Below are 16657 nucleotides of genomic sequence, written 5' to 3' on the forward strand. Positions count from 1 at the left end.
GACTGAAAATGACAGGCTTGTGTAAGAGGCAAACTGACATTACTGTCCAATGCTACCACCTGCTCTCAACCTCCTACTCTCTTCTCACTAGACCACGAATTCAAGTTCATCCTTAGGCTACAAGAACAGTAAAAGAATTAAAAAGCCTACAGGAGCTGCTTTCTTTTCCTCCTCATCTTCCATTCATACCCCAGAGCCTTAGACTCCTAAGAGTAGTATTGGAATGGGCAGGGCCTGTGTTGCTGGCCTCATAAACTAAGGGCTACTCTCCCCTACTGCCCAAAGCCTCTTAGTTTCCTCCTATGGCCTCCTGAATTCCCAGCAGAGGCTTTCCCTCCCAAACTTATGTACTGTTAAGGGAGCAGACTTTTTTTTTTTGGCTGCGTTTGGTCTTCGTTGCTGCGTGCAGGCTTTCTCTAGTTGCAGCGAGTGGGGGCTACTCTTCGTTGAGGAGCAGGGGCTCTAGGTGCAAGGACTTCAGTAGTTGTGGCATGCGGGCTCAGCAGTTGTGGCACATGAGCTTAGTCGCTCCACAGCATGTGGGATCTTCCCAGACCAGGGATCGAACCCGTGTTCCCTGCATTGGCAGGCGGATTCTTAACCACTGCGCCACCAGGGAAGTCTCCAAGGGAGCAGACTTTATGACAACTCCAGGTAGCACAAAAATAGAGCAGGTATAAAATCTAGCACAATAGTTCTTAAAGTATGGCCCCAGTTACCACCACCTGCAGCAAAATCACTTGGGACTGCTGGTTAAAATATTCTCAAGATCTACACCAGGACCACTGAATCAGAAGTGGGTGGGGAGTGGGGTGGAAAGCATGAATCTGCCTTTTTTAGGAAACAAGCTCCCCAGATGATTCTTATACATGCTAAAATTTGAGAACCACTAGTCTGGATGAACCAAAAGGAAAATTAATTAAATTATAAAATTGACATTGATGAGAAGGTGACCCATGAGCGAAAAAATAAGCTTGTTATGTACCAAACTCTACCCCTGGTAGCAACTTCACATCTGGTTAGTGGATATTTATTATACCTTCCGGCAAGGATCAGAAAAAATGCAACTGAGGAATGGGAACAATACTGGCAAACAGAGAGACAAAACATTCCTTTCAGGATCCCATGGGAGCTACTCACCTCCTCCAGACATTTCCTAAGAAGCTCCACTGCCTTCTCACGTGAGATAGCTGAAAGAGAACACAGAGGCCAGGCACTCAAGGTGCTGACATTAAGTCCAACTCTCTGCTGCAACTTTTGACTAAGTTTCAAACTTTTTCAGGTCAGCATGCCACACAAATGCCACACAACAGAAAAGGCAAAAAACCCAAAATGCCTAGCCTTCTGGCTTGCAACAAACTTATTCCATATGCAGTTGAGGGTGCCCCACACCCAATGCTCAGGCAGCCACAAGCCATTGCAAATTGATTTGCTACAGAGAAGGGAGAGCATGACGGAATTCTGCCTCCCATGGCCAGGGCTTGCCTCTAGAGAAGTCCAGCGGCCTGCCTCTTCTTTATAGCCCATCCCCCAACTCCCAACGCCCCCAGCCCCCCTTTAGACCAGGGCTTAAATCAGCTCCATCTGCCCTAGCCAGCTGCAAATCAGGGAAAGGGAGGACAGGGCCAGTGTTTTAGCCTCACTTTGCCAGCTGGGCCTCAGTTTAACAATGGAAAGAGAATTCATAGGATGGGGCTGAGTCTCTCATAAAATAGGAGCCAAAGGAACTGTCCACAGGCATGGCAAACTGGGATGACATATTATGCAGTTAGGCTTCAGGGGTGGTTGGTGGTTATTTTGGTGGGCAAATCAGCTGTATTACTGACAGATGCCAAATCAAGAAACAGTCACTAGGAGGCCAGGCTAATTCTTTTTAGGATGTGGCCTGGAGCTCTGGCATGGCTGAGGTTGAGTGAGAGCGCAGCACCAAAAAAGGAATGAACAAGACAGATTCTTACTATACTGACAGGGACGAATGGAATGTAAGGAGAAAACTGGTTATCTGTGCTACATCTATAGCTTGTAAAAGCTGAGAATCCCAACTGCCTATTGCTCACAGTGGCTGAAGTTGAGGTTAGGATTGGGGTCAGAAAATAGAACTTAACACAAAAGCATCCCAGTGTCTGGAGGTTTGCCAAGCTGATGGTTCATGGACGAGTAGAGAGCCAGCTTTTTCTCACAGGAGGGGGTAGCCATTAGGTGATAAGAACCAAGGGAACAGCTCAGGCTATGGCCTTAGAAAGCTTTGATATTTAAGAAAAGAAACCCTCAGTTGTCATGCTGGAGACCTGTTCATTACCACAAGCTCAAAACAAACCTACAAACCCCTTGGTTTACTTGCTCATTCTTTACACCTGAGAAGCTAATGAGCACCTAACTAGGGCAAAATGAGTGAAAAAACTGAACTTCTGTAACTGAAGAATTATAGTTTTACTCCAACCCCCCTTTAAAACAAAACAAAACCCAGCTCTGGGCATGTGCAATACCTCGTTTTATCTGGCAGAAGAGGGACTTCGATCAGCTTTTCCATAACCCTAGTGACCTACAGGAGAAAGCTTCCAGAGGGCACCTGCAGGTGCTTCTTAGGATCCATCCTCTATTCAAGCCCTGGCCACCCAACTCCAGGGGGTTGTGCACAAAACCAGGAAGCAGCTGAGGACAGGGCTCTGCTACTGCTCCCTACGCTTAGAGAGCTGAAACTTACTTGGTGTGTAATACCGGTCCAGGATACTGAGAGTCAGGAAGGCACCGTAGCCGTGGGCTGCAAAAGGGGCTTTTGCCAAGGCTGCCAGGTAGTCCATGTAGTAGAGTGCTGGACCCTCATGCTCATCATAGCCAGCCAGGAGGAGGTTGACATGATATGGGGTCTGCAAAGGAAAGACACTGCAAAGTGATGGTCAAAGCAATAACACCAACACCTCTCCTCATGGAAATAGGAACGTTCCAACTCTTGATAAATAAGAAAATAGCAGCAGCTGAGTAAATCATGATGAAAGTAAAGATTCAGACAAATCTAAAGGACCCAGAGTGTGGTCAGAGGTAAAGGGAGGTCAGCTTATTTTCTCTGAACAGAAGAGCATTTGGAGCACTTTAAGGTATGTGAAAAAGCTGCTTCTTAAAGCCCACGGACCAAAACCTGTTACAAAAGCATTTCAAAGGCAAAGCATGGGTGTTCTTGCATTGTTCCTAATAGCTGAAACCAACACACACAATTCTGAGAGTGTCAGGCCACAGGCTAAAGAAAGCTGCAGCTCCAACCACATCATCCAAAATAAGAAGGCTCAGTCTGGACAACTGGACCAAAATCTCAAATGGTAAACTGTATGCCTCACTATTAAGAAACAAGTCTTGGGCTACAATTAATAAATGCTGGAGAGGGTGTGAAGGAAAGGGAACCCTCCAACACTGTTGGTGGGAATGTAAATTGGTGCAGCCACTACGGAAAATAATATGGAAGTTCCTTTAAAAACTAAAAACAGAGTTACCATATGATCCAGCTATTCCACACCTGGGTATATGTCCAGAAAAGACAAAACTCTTAATTCAATACACGCACCCCAATGTTCATAGCAGCACTATTTACAATAGCCAAGTCATGGAAACAACCCAAATACCCATCAACAGACGATTGGCTTAAGAAGATGTGGTACATATATACAATGGACTATTACTCAGCCATAAAAAAGACTGAATTATTGCCATTTGCAGCAACATGGATGGACCTAGATAATATTATACTTAGTGAAGTAAGTCAGAGAAAGATAAATATTATATATCACTTATATGTGGAATTTAAAAAATAATACAAGTGAATCTGTATACAAAACAGAAACTAACTCACAGACATAGAAAATAAACTTATGGTTACCAAAGGGGAAAGGAAGCCGGGGTATACATTAGGAGTACGGGATTAACAAACTACTACACATAAAATAGATAAGCAACAAGGATTTACTGTATAGCATAGGGAACTATATTCAAAATCTTGTAATAACCTATAATGGAAAATAATCTGAAAAAAAAGTATATATAAAACTGAATCATTTTGCTGTATACCTGGAACTAACATAATATTGTGTATCAACTATAAAAAAAGAAAAGATTAAAAAAAAAAAAGAAAAAAACAAGTCTTGCGGTAGGGAAGGGTAGAAAGTCTCAAATACTTAAGTCAAATCACTAAACTTTTTTTTTGGCTGTGTCACACAGCTTGCAGGATCTTAGTTCCCCGACCAGGGATCGAACCCACGCCCCAGGTGGTGAAAGCTCGAAGTCCTAACCACTGGACCGCCAGGGAATTCCCAAATCACTAAACTTTTAATGTAGACAGTAATAATGGAAGTTCATAAATACAAAGAAATGTGGTAACTCTAGAAGAACTGTAGATTTAGGTGAAATGCTAATATTTTTCTAATACAATAAGGCTCTGCTAAGGTAACTAAGAAGTAATTTTTATCTGTGAGATAAATAAACAGTACTTATAATAACCTATTTATAGGTATCCTTTCTCTGTATTACCTGCAAGTCTAAAAATGCAAGTTTCTACAGAGAACCTTAACTAAGCCTGCCTTGCTCTTCATCTCCAAATGGATGATTCTTTTTCTATACCAGGTGGGCCATTTACCATGGCCTGTCTATGCTCCCAGGCGTCAGTGGTGAGACTCCCATGTAAAATGACTTCCTTTTTCTCTGCAAAGTGTGTTTTTCCTCTTGCATTTGCCACAGTGGCTAGTGAGCAGGCCTTGCCCATGGTTATATGCCCGTCCCTAAACTTATACATTCGATTAAATGCACATTAAATGAAATCAAATACATTTATGCATCCTATTATGGGGCATAAAGTAGTAACAGCTAATGGTCTTAAAAGTGATGTTTTGTATTCTTTGAACACTGATTAACATGGGCACTTGGCAGCCTGAAGAAACATTCTAACCCCTGTTAGAAGAACACATGAAAATATCATATACTTACTTGGAATTCCAAGCCAGCTGTGCTAAGTAATATTTCCCTTAGACTACAGAGTAGCCCTAACCTGCAAACAAGTTTCTGCCTTGGGGATAAGATGGTGAATAGTCTCAGGAGTTAAGAATTGACCAGCAATAGTCAAGTCTTTAGAGAAAATAATCTGCCTATCACATTTCCCAGTAAGTAGCGTGCTACACTTTGCCAGGCTCTGGAATTCTCTGCCACATTCTGTGACGACATTCTTAGTAAGTCTGACCTTAGGCAAGACACTTAACCCCTATAAGCGTATGTTTCCTCATGTGTAAAACTGAGTTAATTAATCCTTCCCCTTTCTGTCTTCTAGGAAATATGGTGAGAAAAAAATAATAGAGGTGAGGCATCCCAAACTCTGGAAGAAAAAAATGCTACCTAAATTCTTAGTATATTAGCTACACCCCAGTCTCCTTTTGATAGCTTACCACTTTAAACAACAACAACAAAACTGTCTGAATTACCTAAAAATAAAAAATATATAATATATATTTTTTTAAACTGTGAGAACAGTAATGCAAAATCAGGCAGAGAAAGAATACTGTAGTGTTCTTATAGTTAAAATTCGAATAGCAAAACAGAGAGAGAAATATATAGCAAGGAGATTCTAACTGGTTTCCTTCCCCAAGAGGTTTAATAATATAGTTTCTTACCTATCACAAAGTAAGTTCATCTTTTTGCTAAGAGGATAACTCTACTCTTCTCCATTCACTGGAGAATACTCCTTTTACAGCTAACCAAAACAATTTTATCAAGTTGCAACGGCATGTTAAGGATCCACCCAGATAACTAGAGAGCTAACCAGCAGAACCTACATATGCTCTGTCTCCAGTGAGGCTCTTGTCCACACTTAAACTGTGTTTAAAACAATTAATGTGATCTTTAAAAGCCACCGCCAAAAAATTTTTACATGAAGATGTCAACGGAATTTCAGAAGCAAACTGTATTGCTTATCTGGTCTATACGATATCATTTATTTATGCTTAAGCATCTGACACACACACACATCACATCAAAGCTGGTATTCAGAAGCTATAACACGTGGTATAGAAGATAACTCATAAATTATTGTGTGACTTCGAATCACCAACTTTTGCATGTGTGAGATGCTTAAGCATAAATAAATGGTGTTATCTAGACTAATTAAATCAATACCTCTGTGTAACAACTTGCAGTTTCTGAAATTCTTTTGACAATGCTCCATCAAAGATCTCTGGCTCACACTTTTTTTTTTAAATTTCAAATAAAGTCTCGTATACTGCCACTCGCTTACTCCTCTAAGAATCATGACATTCAAAGTGACAAAGCCATAGTAATGGGTTTCTTGACTGTTACATTTCCTCATATTCTTGATGCAATAGCGTTTTCCTAGAATAAGACAAATTCCAAGCCATTCGATTTTGTGAAACTCTTACAGCATATACATGTGTGACTGTGGTGTGTTTAGGGAAACACATAGTATGTGTAAGACACAATCCACCTATTCAAATATTTATACCAATTATAAACTCCATGAAGGCAGGATTGTGTCTGGCTTGTTCAATGATGTATAAGCATATAGTATACGTTCAGTAAATATTTGCTGAGTGAATAATAATCATACCAGAAGGCATTATATATGTTTTAATACATATGTGGCTAACGCCTAATATCACAAGAAGAAAGATTAAGAAAATCACTAAACAAATGTCAGAAAGTGATAGGTCCTACTTCTGAGAACTGGTTGAAGTTCAAGTTGACTGCCAGTATCCTATGATTGCACATAATATTGCTGCCTTTTTCTAGGCTCCTAGGTCCTTCTCTTTCTACTTTTCTTTAGACATAGGTTGCTAAGTAAACAAAAAAATTATGCTACAGGCATTTAGAATTAAATGAAGAGGAGAACAGTAGCTTAAATAAATATCTCAGGAAGAAACAGCTGGGCTACATTACAGTTAGACCTGAGTTTGAAATCCAGCTCTATTACCAGACATGTAGCTTTAGAAAAGTTAGTAACCTGACCTCTCTGAAAATGTTTTCATTGAAAACATGGGATAATACCTACTACAAAAAGGCTGCACTGAAGACTCAAAGAGATAATGCATATAGACAAGCATAGTACCCAAAACATAGTAAAGCCTCAGTAAATGCTAAAATAATTACTAGGGAAACACAATCACCTATGAAGTTCACTATGTCCATGAAATAAACAGGGCAAGCACTCAAGAGAAGCCCATCCACTCCTAGCACTGAGATATAAGATAAATTCCTCATATAGTCAAATGTACACCAAATAGCCAAAACAATCTTGAAAAAGAAGAACAGAGCTGGAGGAATCATGCTCCCTGACTTCAGACTATACTACAAAGCTACAGTTATCAAAACAGTATGGTACTGGCACAAGAACAGACACACAGATTAATGGAACAGAATAGAAAGCCCAGAAATAAACCCATGCGCTAAAAGTCAATTAATCTATGACAAAGGAGGCACAATGGAGAAAAGACAGCCTCTTCAAAAAGTGGTGCTGGGAAAACTGGACAGCTACATGTAAAAGAATGAAATCAGAACATTCTCTAACACCATATACAAAAATAAACTCAAAATGGATTACAGACCTAAATGTAAGACTGGATACTATAAAACTCCTAGAGGAAAACATAGGCAGGACACTGACATATTGCAGCAATATCTTTTTGGATCCGTCTCCTAGAATAATGGAAACAAAAACTAAAGTAAACAAATGGGACCTAAACTTAAAAGCTTTTGCACAGCAAAGGAAACCATAAACAAAATGAAAAGATAGCCTATGGAATGGGAAAAAATATTTGCAGAAGATGCAACCAATAAGGGATTAATTTCCAAAATATACAAAGAGCTCATACAACTCAACAAAACATGGGCAGAAGACCTAAAAAGACATTTCTTCAAAGACATACTGATGGGGGCTTCCCGGGTGGCACAGTGGTTGAGAATCTGCCTGCTAATGCAGGGGACACGGGTTCGAGCCCTGGTCTGGGAAGATCCCACATGCCACAGAGCAACTAGGCCCGTGAGCGACAACTACTGAGCCTGCGCATCTGGAGCCTGTGCTCCGCAGCAAGAGAGGCCGCGATAGTGAGAGGCCCACGCACCGCGATGAAGAGTGGCCCCCGCTTGCCACAACTAGAGAAAGCCCTCGCACAGAAACGAAGACCCAACACAGCCAAAAATAAATAAATTAATTAATAATAGTAAAAAAAAAGACATACTGATGGCCAAAAAGCACATGAAAAGATGCTCAACACTGCTAATTATTAGAGAAATGCAAATCAAAACTACAATGAGGTACCACCTCACACCCATCAGAATGGCCATAATTTTAAAATCTACAAATAACAAATGCTGGAGAGGGTGTGAAGAAAAGGGAACCGTCCTACACTGTTGGTGGGAATGTAAATTGGTGCAGTTATGGAGAACAGTATGGAGGTTCCTTAAAAAACTAAAAATAGAGTTGCCATATGATCCAGCAATCCCACTCTTGGGCATATATTCAAAGAAAACTCTAACTTGAAAAGATACATGCACCCCAATTTCACAGCAGGACTATTTACAATAGCCAAGATATGGAAGCAACCTAAATGTCTATCAACAGATGAATGGATAAAGAAGATGTGGTGTGTGGGGGTGTGTGTGTGTGTGTATATACACACACACACACACACACACACATATACATACACACATACAATTAATTATTAATCAGTCATAAAAAAGAATGAAATAATGCCATCTGCAGCAAAATGGATGGACCCAGAGATTATCATACTAAGTGAAGTCAGTCAGACAGAAAAAGACAAATATCATATGCTATCACATATATGTGGAATCTAAAAAAATGATACAAATGAACTTATTTACAAAACAGAAACAGACTCAGACACAGAAAACAAGCTTACGGTTACCACAAGGGAAGGGGGGGATATATTTGCAATTTGGGATGAACAGATACAGACATATAAGGATCTACTGTATAGCACAGGAAACTACATTCAGTATCTTTTAATAACCTATAATGGAAAAGAATCTGAAAAAGTATATATATATATATATATATATATATATATATCTGAATCACTTTGCTGTACACCTGAAACATTATAAATCAACTATACTTCAATAATTTTTTTTAATTTTTAAAGGAAAATAAATAAAATTTTAAAGGAAAATAAATAAACACCTCATATACATCTTCCTAAAGGGATATGGTGGGATGTTTATAAAAAGTGCCCAGCACACTGCCTGACACATGGTAGAAATGCATGACAGTTTCCTCCTCTCTCCTTCCTGGACTCTTGGAAGGAGCCCTAAGGTGAAGGTATTCATTGTCACAAACATTCATAAGCAATGACACTTAGAGCATATCTACTTCACAGTACACCCACCCTAACCTATCTTGAAATTGACACAGGCACAGAGACAGTTTCCTGGAAGCCTGAAAAAACAAAAACAACAAATCCTACATCCAGATTTGCAGAGCAAATTACCACTTATTAAGTACCTTCATACTATTTCCACCCTTACAGATATGTCCATCCTGAGTGCTAAGCCTCACTTTCTAGATACTTTTTCATCAGTTCCCTTCTTTCCCATGATCAGTACAACATGAGAATTTGCCAATTAACCTGAAGGAATGCGAACACTAATCAATCATGATAAAATTGCCAGGAATCTTGTATCTTTTACGAAGTAATCCTTATCCTGTGCATGATATAATCTGTCTTTGGTTGTCTCCACTATTCTAATTATTTATATAGTAAGTCTAAGTAATAAAGCAAAGTTATGAGGTCTCCAAGGAGAGGAACAGTATCTATACATAATTCTGAACTAACCTAAACATCCGAGTGACCAATAAATGAATTTAAACATTTAGCTGAGACACTCTCTGTCCAATGGCCATGAGGATCACCATCAATGGTTTGCAGCACAAATGCCAACGTGCTTAGTTTTAAAGTTGTATCTAACTGACACACAAAGAAAAAAATTTAAATGAACCATCCTGGGAACTCAAAATGAACTTTAGTTTCTAAAATAAAATACCACCAAAATTTTGCCTCTTTTTACAAGTAGGGAAAGAAGAAGAAAAAGAAAAAAACCTAGATAAACTGGTATCTCTTCCTCCCTTAAAAAAATACATGAGGTAAGCTTATTTTTAAAGTGAAGAGCTTTAAGTCATTTTGAGATTTCCTCATCTATACAACAGGGATGATAAGAGTATCCATCATTACAGGGTTATGGCAAGGTTTAAATAAATAAATGTAAACTGCTCAATGAAATGCCTGTTACATAGTAGTAACACCATCATCACCACCACCACCACCATCATTTTTAGGATCTGACCGCATTATTAACAGATCTGATTAGATAATAATAAGATCAAGAAGATGTACCAGGGAATTCCCTGGCGGTCCAGTGGTTAGGACTCCGAGCTTTCACTGTCAAGGGACTGGGTTCGGGTTCAATCTCTGGTCGGGGAACTAAGATCCCACAAGCCGCGAGGCGAGGCTCAAAAAAAAGAAGAAGAAGAAGGAGATGTACTACCACAGAGTGCCAATAAATTATCCACCTTTTTTTGGTTGCTAAAAGGAATACAATTTAAGCCAGGGAAATTAGCCAATAAGCACATCTCTTATGTCCCTCTCCCTGGGATTGAAATGGACTTCCTAAGTACCTCTGAGCCCTGCAGAACTGAGTTCAGTTTCACTTTGTACATCTGAGCTCAGTTCCCTTGTACATTTGGGAGTGGGGGGTGTACACGGCACACACATGCAAACTTCCCTTCAGTTTCATGGAGCATTTCCTTCCCTATAACTCTTGTGCATACAACTCCTTGTATATTCCCTCTCTCATGAAAAAGAAACACTGTAGTGATTAAGAAGAGTGTGAAATTCCATAAATTTTACAGCTCAAGAGAACAGTTGTGATAAATACACTGAAACAACAAAATCAGTGAAGAGAGTCTGGGCGGTGACAAGCAGCGGTGTGACATCTGGCGGAAGCCAAAGTCACAGCAAGGGGGAGAGAGGTGGGCGTGAGGAAGCATCCTGCCGAGCGTGGACACAGAAAAGGAGAGGAATTGACAGTCTTCCTTTGGAGCCAGGCCAGCCTCTGCCACCTCTAATTGAACAGGACGACGTCGCTATGAGTGAGGTGCCTCGGAGAACGATGCAGTTTCTTTTGAGATGTGCTGCACACCTTGGAACATGAAGCGTGTGAAGCATAATCCCATTCCTTGTGGGTCGGGAATTTGGTAGGAGAGGCAGAACCACCAACGGGACAAAGGATTTAGCTAATGATGACAGTGTTTCAATAAACAGACTTCTAAACAGAGACTGGGCTTTGAAGGAAACAGTGCCTGCTATTTCACTTAGTCCAGCTGATTGCCAAAGCTGCCTAAAATTCCATCTTTGGCACCGAGAATATTTCACAAAAATGCAGTTTACAGAGTTAGAAGGGATCTAAGAGCTCATCTAGTTTATCCAATGTCCCTCTCACAAATGTGGGGACTCGGGTTCAAAGAGGGGACAGTGACTTACCGTAAACCACAGGGCTAATTAGAGTCAGGACCAGAATTCAGGCTTTCTGATCCCAAGACTTGTGTGCTTTTCTAGGAAACAATGCTGCCTCCACAAAATGGAAATTAGTGTGAAAATATGATTCAATATGTAAATGTCAGTTTCACACTCAAATAGTTCAGAATGTACTATTTCGCATACCAGCATCTATTGTCCTCTATTTCATGTATTACATCTTATATGACCAATAATATTTTAAGTTTTAAAAGGGCAGGTTTAATGTCAGACCATTATGACTCCTCTAAAGGGTCTACAACTATGCAAGATATGTAGTAGGTACTAAATAAATATAAATAGATGCCAACACCTTAACTGCTTTGCCAATGCCCAATTTTTCAACTTTGTTAATAAATAAAATGGATCCACTGTTATTTTCTTACACTGGTGCTCTGAACTCTCAATCAGGAGCTTGTGTCCAATAACCAACGGAATTTATTAGCTATCTGCTTTGGCTGGGTTTGGTCGTATAACTTTAAAATTTCAATGTCAATTTTGCCATTTTAATTAAAGAAAGACTTTGTACCTATACTGGAATTTCAGTGTTCACTATTTCAAACACTTTTAAAAAATCTAAAAGATTTCAGCAGCTTCCAACTGTCCTTGTGACCAAGTACTTTTCCCAGCTCTAAGAGATTATGGTTCTATGGATGGGGATAGGGCTGGGCGGGGGAAGAACTACTTATCCCTAATGCCTAAGCAATACAGAATCATTTGCACCTTGATTTTAATCCTCTCTGACAGAGTCCTTTTTAAGCAAACCCATCAATCTCTTTTTCTAATAACAGTGGTGACTATGCCTTAAGCAAAAACATAGAGTTTACAAAAGGCCTCAACCAAATCCTGCAAGAGTTCTCCGAGACTGCACAGGATAATTATGAAATGAGTGAATGCCCCAACCAACTTCACTTTTGCATGTGGAATGTGAATACATTATAAATACAATAAATGTTATCGAGCATTTACTATGTGAGAAGCATTGTGCCAGGTGATAAAGATGGAAACCTGGATCTGGAAGGAGCTGAGAAGGTAGACTGGAGTAGGAAAGATTTCAGATGGAGGAAACAGCACGTGTGAAGGTAAAGAAACATGGAGGAACATGGAATATTTGGGTATTGGTGAATATGGGACATGTATACTTAGTGAATTAGGTGATTTCAGTAGGAAGCAGAGAGGAAGTGGGATAACAGGAATTGAAACGATACTGTCACTGGCTTCCTAGACTAAAGAATATGAACTTCAGGGGAGTTCCCTGCTGGCCTAGTGATTAGGATTCTGGGCTTTCACTACTGTGGCCCGGGTCCAATCCTGGTCGGGGAACTGAGATCCTGCAAGCCATGTGGCTCAGCCAAAAAAAAAAAAAAAAGAATATAAACATCAGTATGGAAACCATGGAGAAACCAGTGAAAACTGCTCCCATTCCCATGACAATACAAGTCTTTTTCATGTGTTAGAACATTGCAGAAGCAGTAGGAATGGAGGGGGAGATATGGAATATAAGATATATCAATATTTAGAAAGTAGAATAGATAGGAGTTAATGAATAGTAGAATAGAAGATGAAGGAAAAAGAGGAGTTAAGAGAATGCTCAATAAAGGGAAAGGTGGAGGAGCAATGTAAAAAACTCAACTGAGACCCAATGAGGCTTAAGTTGAGCTGTTCAGAAGTAGCTGGAAAGAAAAAATAATGTATAGCTGAAATCATGAGACTGAATGAAGAGTCAGCCAGTTGGGAGGTTTTATTTATACAGACACACATTCCTAAGTTCACATGTGGAAGACAATAAAGGAAACAATTACAACAGGACACTATGGCACAGGTATTTGTAGGTTGCCATGAGAGCACAAAGAAGCTCTCATGAGTGACGAACATATGTGGAGAAATACAGTTTCCCTGGAAAATGATGAATTGAGTTTTAACCAGCAATTAAGAGTTAGCCTTCGGAGACGCGGAAGTACATTCAGGGGAGAATGACCAGCAAAGTGGTGGAGTAGGCAAAGGCAGAGATACAAGAGAGAACACACAGCAGGTTAGGGGAAGTACAAGTAACTCAGTATGAAGCAGAGAATGCCAGTGAGAAAGGGGTGACAGGTAGGTCTGGAGACAAAGCAGAGGAATAAGTGAAAGAAGAGGGATGAAGCAGAGAGGCTAATTTCGAAGACTGAACACCTAAGTTGAAGAGAGCAGTTCTGGGAGCTGAGAAAAAACCGGCCTATTGCTCCTTCATGATCACAAGCTGGGACCAGTCCTGTTACCTACTATTGCCACTCAGAGGAAAAAAAGGAGGTACAATGTTGGAAGTTGAAAATAGTTTCCTCTTAATCTTGTGATGGAAAAAATAGTATGAGTTTAAACTGATCAGAATCAGAATACTATACTGAGCTTCACCATAGAGAAGTTAAATTAAACTGACTGAATTTCCTTGTTCTTTCCCGCTTCAGATACACTCATCTTCTGTTGCGCTAAAACACAAACCAGCCCATGTTTATAAATTCTCACACTAAATTAAAAAATAAGGAAGCAAGTGTGCCTCAAATGAAGCAAACCTTTTATTTTCAGAAGCCCAAGACAAAATAAAAGAAACTTACTCTGAAAATGAGAGACTGTCTAACCAAGGTTTCCCATTTCTTTTGTCCGCCTTAGTTCATTCTCTGAAAGTGTATTTGGCATACTCGTTTGATGCTGGCAGATGCAAAAGCATAATATAAAAATTGTCTTCATTCTCCTTTAACAATGATTAGCTCATGTTCAAATATTTTTGCTTAACACACTGGCAAAAATTCTTATAATGGATGATTTCTTGAACTTAAGCTCAGGAATGTCACTGCATTTACAACCAACATTTTCCCCCCCACCCCACTATTGTTTTTTTCTTTTCTTTTTTTTTTATTAATTTATTTATTTTATTTATTTTTGGCTGCGTTGGGTCTTCGTTGCTGCGCACGGACTTTCTCTAGTTGTGGCGAGTGGGGGCCACTCTTCGTTGCGGTGCACGGGCTCCTCATTGCGGTGGCTTCTCTTGTTGCGGAGCACGGGCTCTAGGCGCGCGGGCTTCAGCAGTTGTGGCACACGGGCCCAGTAGTTGTGGCTCGCGGGCTCCAGAGTACAGGCTCAGTAATTGTGGTGCATGGGCCCAGCTGCTCTGTGGCACGTGGGATCCTCCTGGACCAGGGCTCGAACCCATGTCCCCTGCATCGGCAGGCGGATTCCCAACCACTGCGCCACCAGGGAAGCCCCTACAACCAACATTTTATTTTATTTTATTTTTATTTTTGGCCGCCCCACGCAGTTCCCTGACCAGGGACTGAACCTGTGCCCCTGCCAGTGAAAGCAGAGCCCTAACCACTGGACCGCCAGGGAATTCCCACAACCAACATTTTAAACTTTAAAAGCAAAACACCTTTTAAATTATTATTTGAAAAACCTATGTTTTTAAAATGCTGTTAAGTGAAAAGTTAGGCATGTGTTTTTGTGAAAAAAAATAATAAAGGCTCAAGGTCAAAAGTGGCTTTATCGTTTTACAGTTGTACTACAAAAGACAGTCCACTTGGCCTTGAAGTCTCACGTGCCCCATCTGAATGTGGAGGACAGTATTGCTTGCCTGATAGCTGTGAGGAATGAAAAGTACTCATCTGTGTTAAAGTTCCTAGGAAGTTCCTAGAAGGCCTAGGAAGTAGTAGGTGCCCAATAAATGTCAAATGAATCTGAATTTTAGGAGCAAAAAATTAAACATTGTGTATATCTCAATTTTTAGCAAAATTATATTTGAAAGTTACCCCTCAATAATTATGAAATTTCTGTAAATGTTACTTTCTAAAACCATCACTAACCCCAAGTTTGAATGGTTCTTCTATGAAAGTTGTAATCTTCTCGTAATTAGAAGTTTAGAAATTTAATGAGTTGAAATGCAACAAGGCACAGATGCCTTATTATACCAACGAGTTAACACAGTATTTGTTTTCTACATTAACTTTACTTGCTAATCAAAAATACTGCTTTCTCCCAAATAACATCAAAATAAAATTGCTGATTGTGCAATGGTAAAACCAACAATACCATGTCTGCAACAAGGCCACTTGAATTTTTTTTCATGAGCTGGCAGTTTCCAGGGAAAATATAAGACTCCATATACCTTTAAGTCAGTTCTCAAAAAATTCAAGTGCAGAAGCCATGCTCTGTACACCCTAAGGCATATATATTAAGTTGTACATGCTAAGCATGCCCATGAATATCTTTGTTTTTGGGTTTTTTTTTTGTTTTTTTGGGGGGGGTCGGGAGTTTGGCTCTGCCACTCGGCTTACGGGATCTCAGTTCCCCAACCAGGGATTGAACCTGGGCCACAGCAGTGAAAGTCCAGAATCCTAACCACTAGGCCACCAGGGAACTCACACCCATGAATATCTTTGCATGTTGAACATCTGAGCTGATTCATCTCCCTGAGTTAAGAAGTTAAGTCTGCTGGAAAAGACTATTTAGGACTATATATAATTGTATATGTTTTCAGATGTCCGTAGCAACTAGGAAATCCTGGAGAAAAGACTATTTAGAAGCCCTTCTAGGGACTTCCCTGGCGGTCCAGTGGTTAGGACTCTGTGCTCCCAATGCAGGGGGCACAGGTTCAATCCCTGGTCGGGGAACTAAGATCCCGCATGCCGCACAGTGCAGCCTAAAAAAAAAAAAGCCCTTCTATTAGAACACCGTGCTCCCCATTAGCAGCCTAGGTCCAACACAAGTTACTCCCACCTCTTCAATGGACATGAAAGCTCCTCACTGGTCTCCCTGCTTTCTTCTACTTTCCCTAAATGCTCTACCAAAGAGTAGCCAATGATCTAACCAAATCTCATCTGATCATGTTAACCCCCTCTTAGCCAACAAGCTTCCAGGGAGGCCCATTGCTTTTAGCACAATGCTTTTTCATCAAAGTCCTCGTAACATGGACTACCTCTCTAGCTTCAATCTCTTACCATTCCCCTAAAACCCTGAGCCACATTTAACAAACTACTTTAGATTATGGATTTTGTATATGTAAGTGTTTATAGTAAAAACTATATAAGGATATTTATTTCTATTTGTTT

At 40.1% G+C, this 16657-nt stretch overlaps 1 protein-coding gene across 1 annotated transcript in view; it reads right to left on the reverse strand.

Annotated features, from left to right (window-relative positions):
- The window catches only part of PSMB2 (proteasome 20S subunit beta 2), a 39859-nt gene that overhangs the window by 1404 nt on the left and 21798 nt on the right, over positions 1-16657 (reverse strand). Inside the window, exons 4-5 of the mRNA XM_068537871.1 lie at positions 2705-2867; positions 1141-1190 (exon numbers count right to left, since the gene is read on the reverse strand). Coding sequence (XP_068393972.1) covers positions 1141-1190; positions 2705-2867 — 213 coding nt within the window. The remainder of the gene's footprint in view (positions 1-1140; positions 1191-2704; positions 2868-16657) is intronic.

Source organism: Eschrichtius robustus, chromosome 3, assembly GCF_028021215.1.
Source record: "Eschrichtius robustus isolate mEscRob2 chromosome 3, mEscRob2.pri, whole genome shotgun sequence".
NCBI lineage: Eukaryota > Metazoa > Chordata > Mammalia > Artiodactyla > Eschrichtiidae > Eschrichtius > Eschrichtius robustus.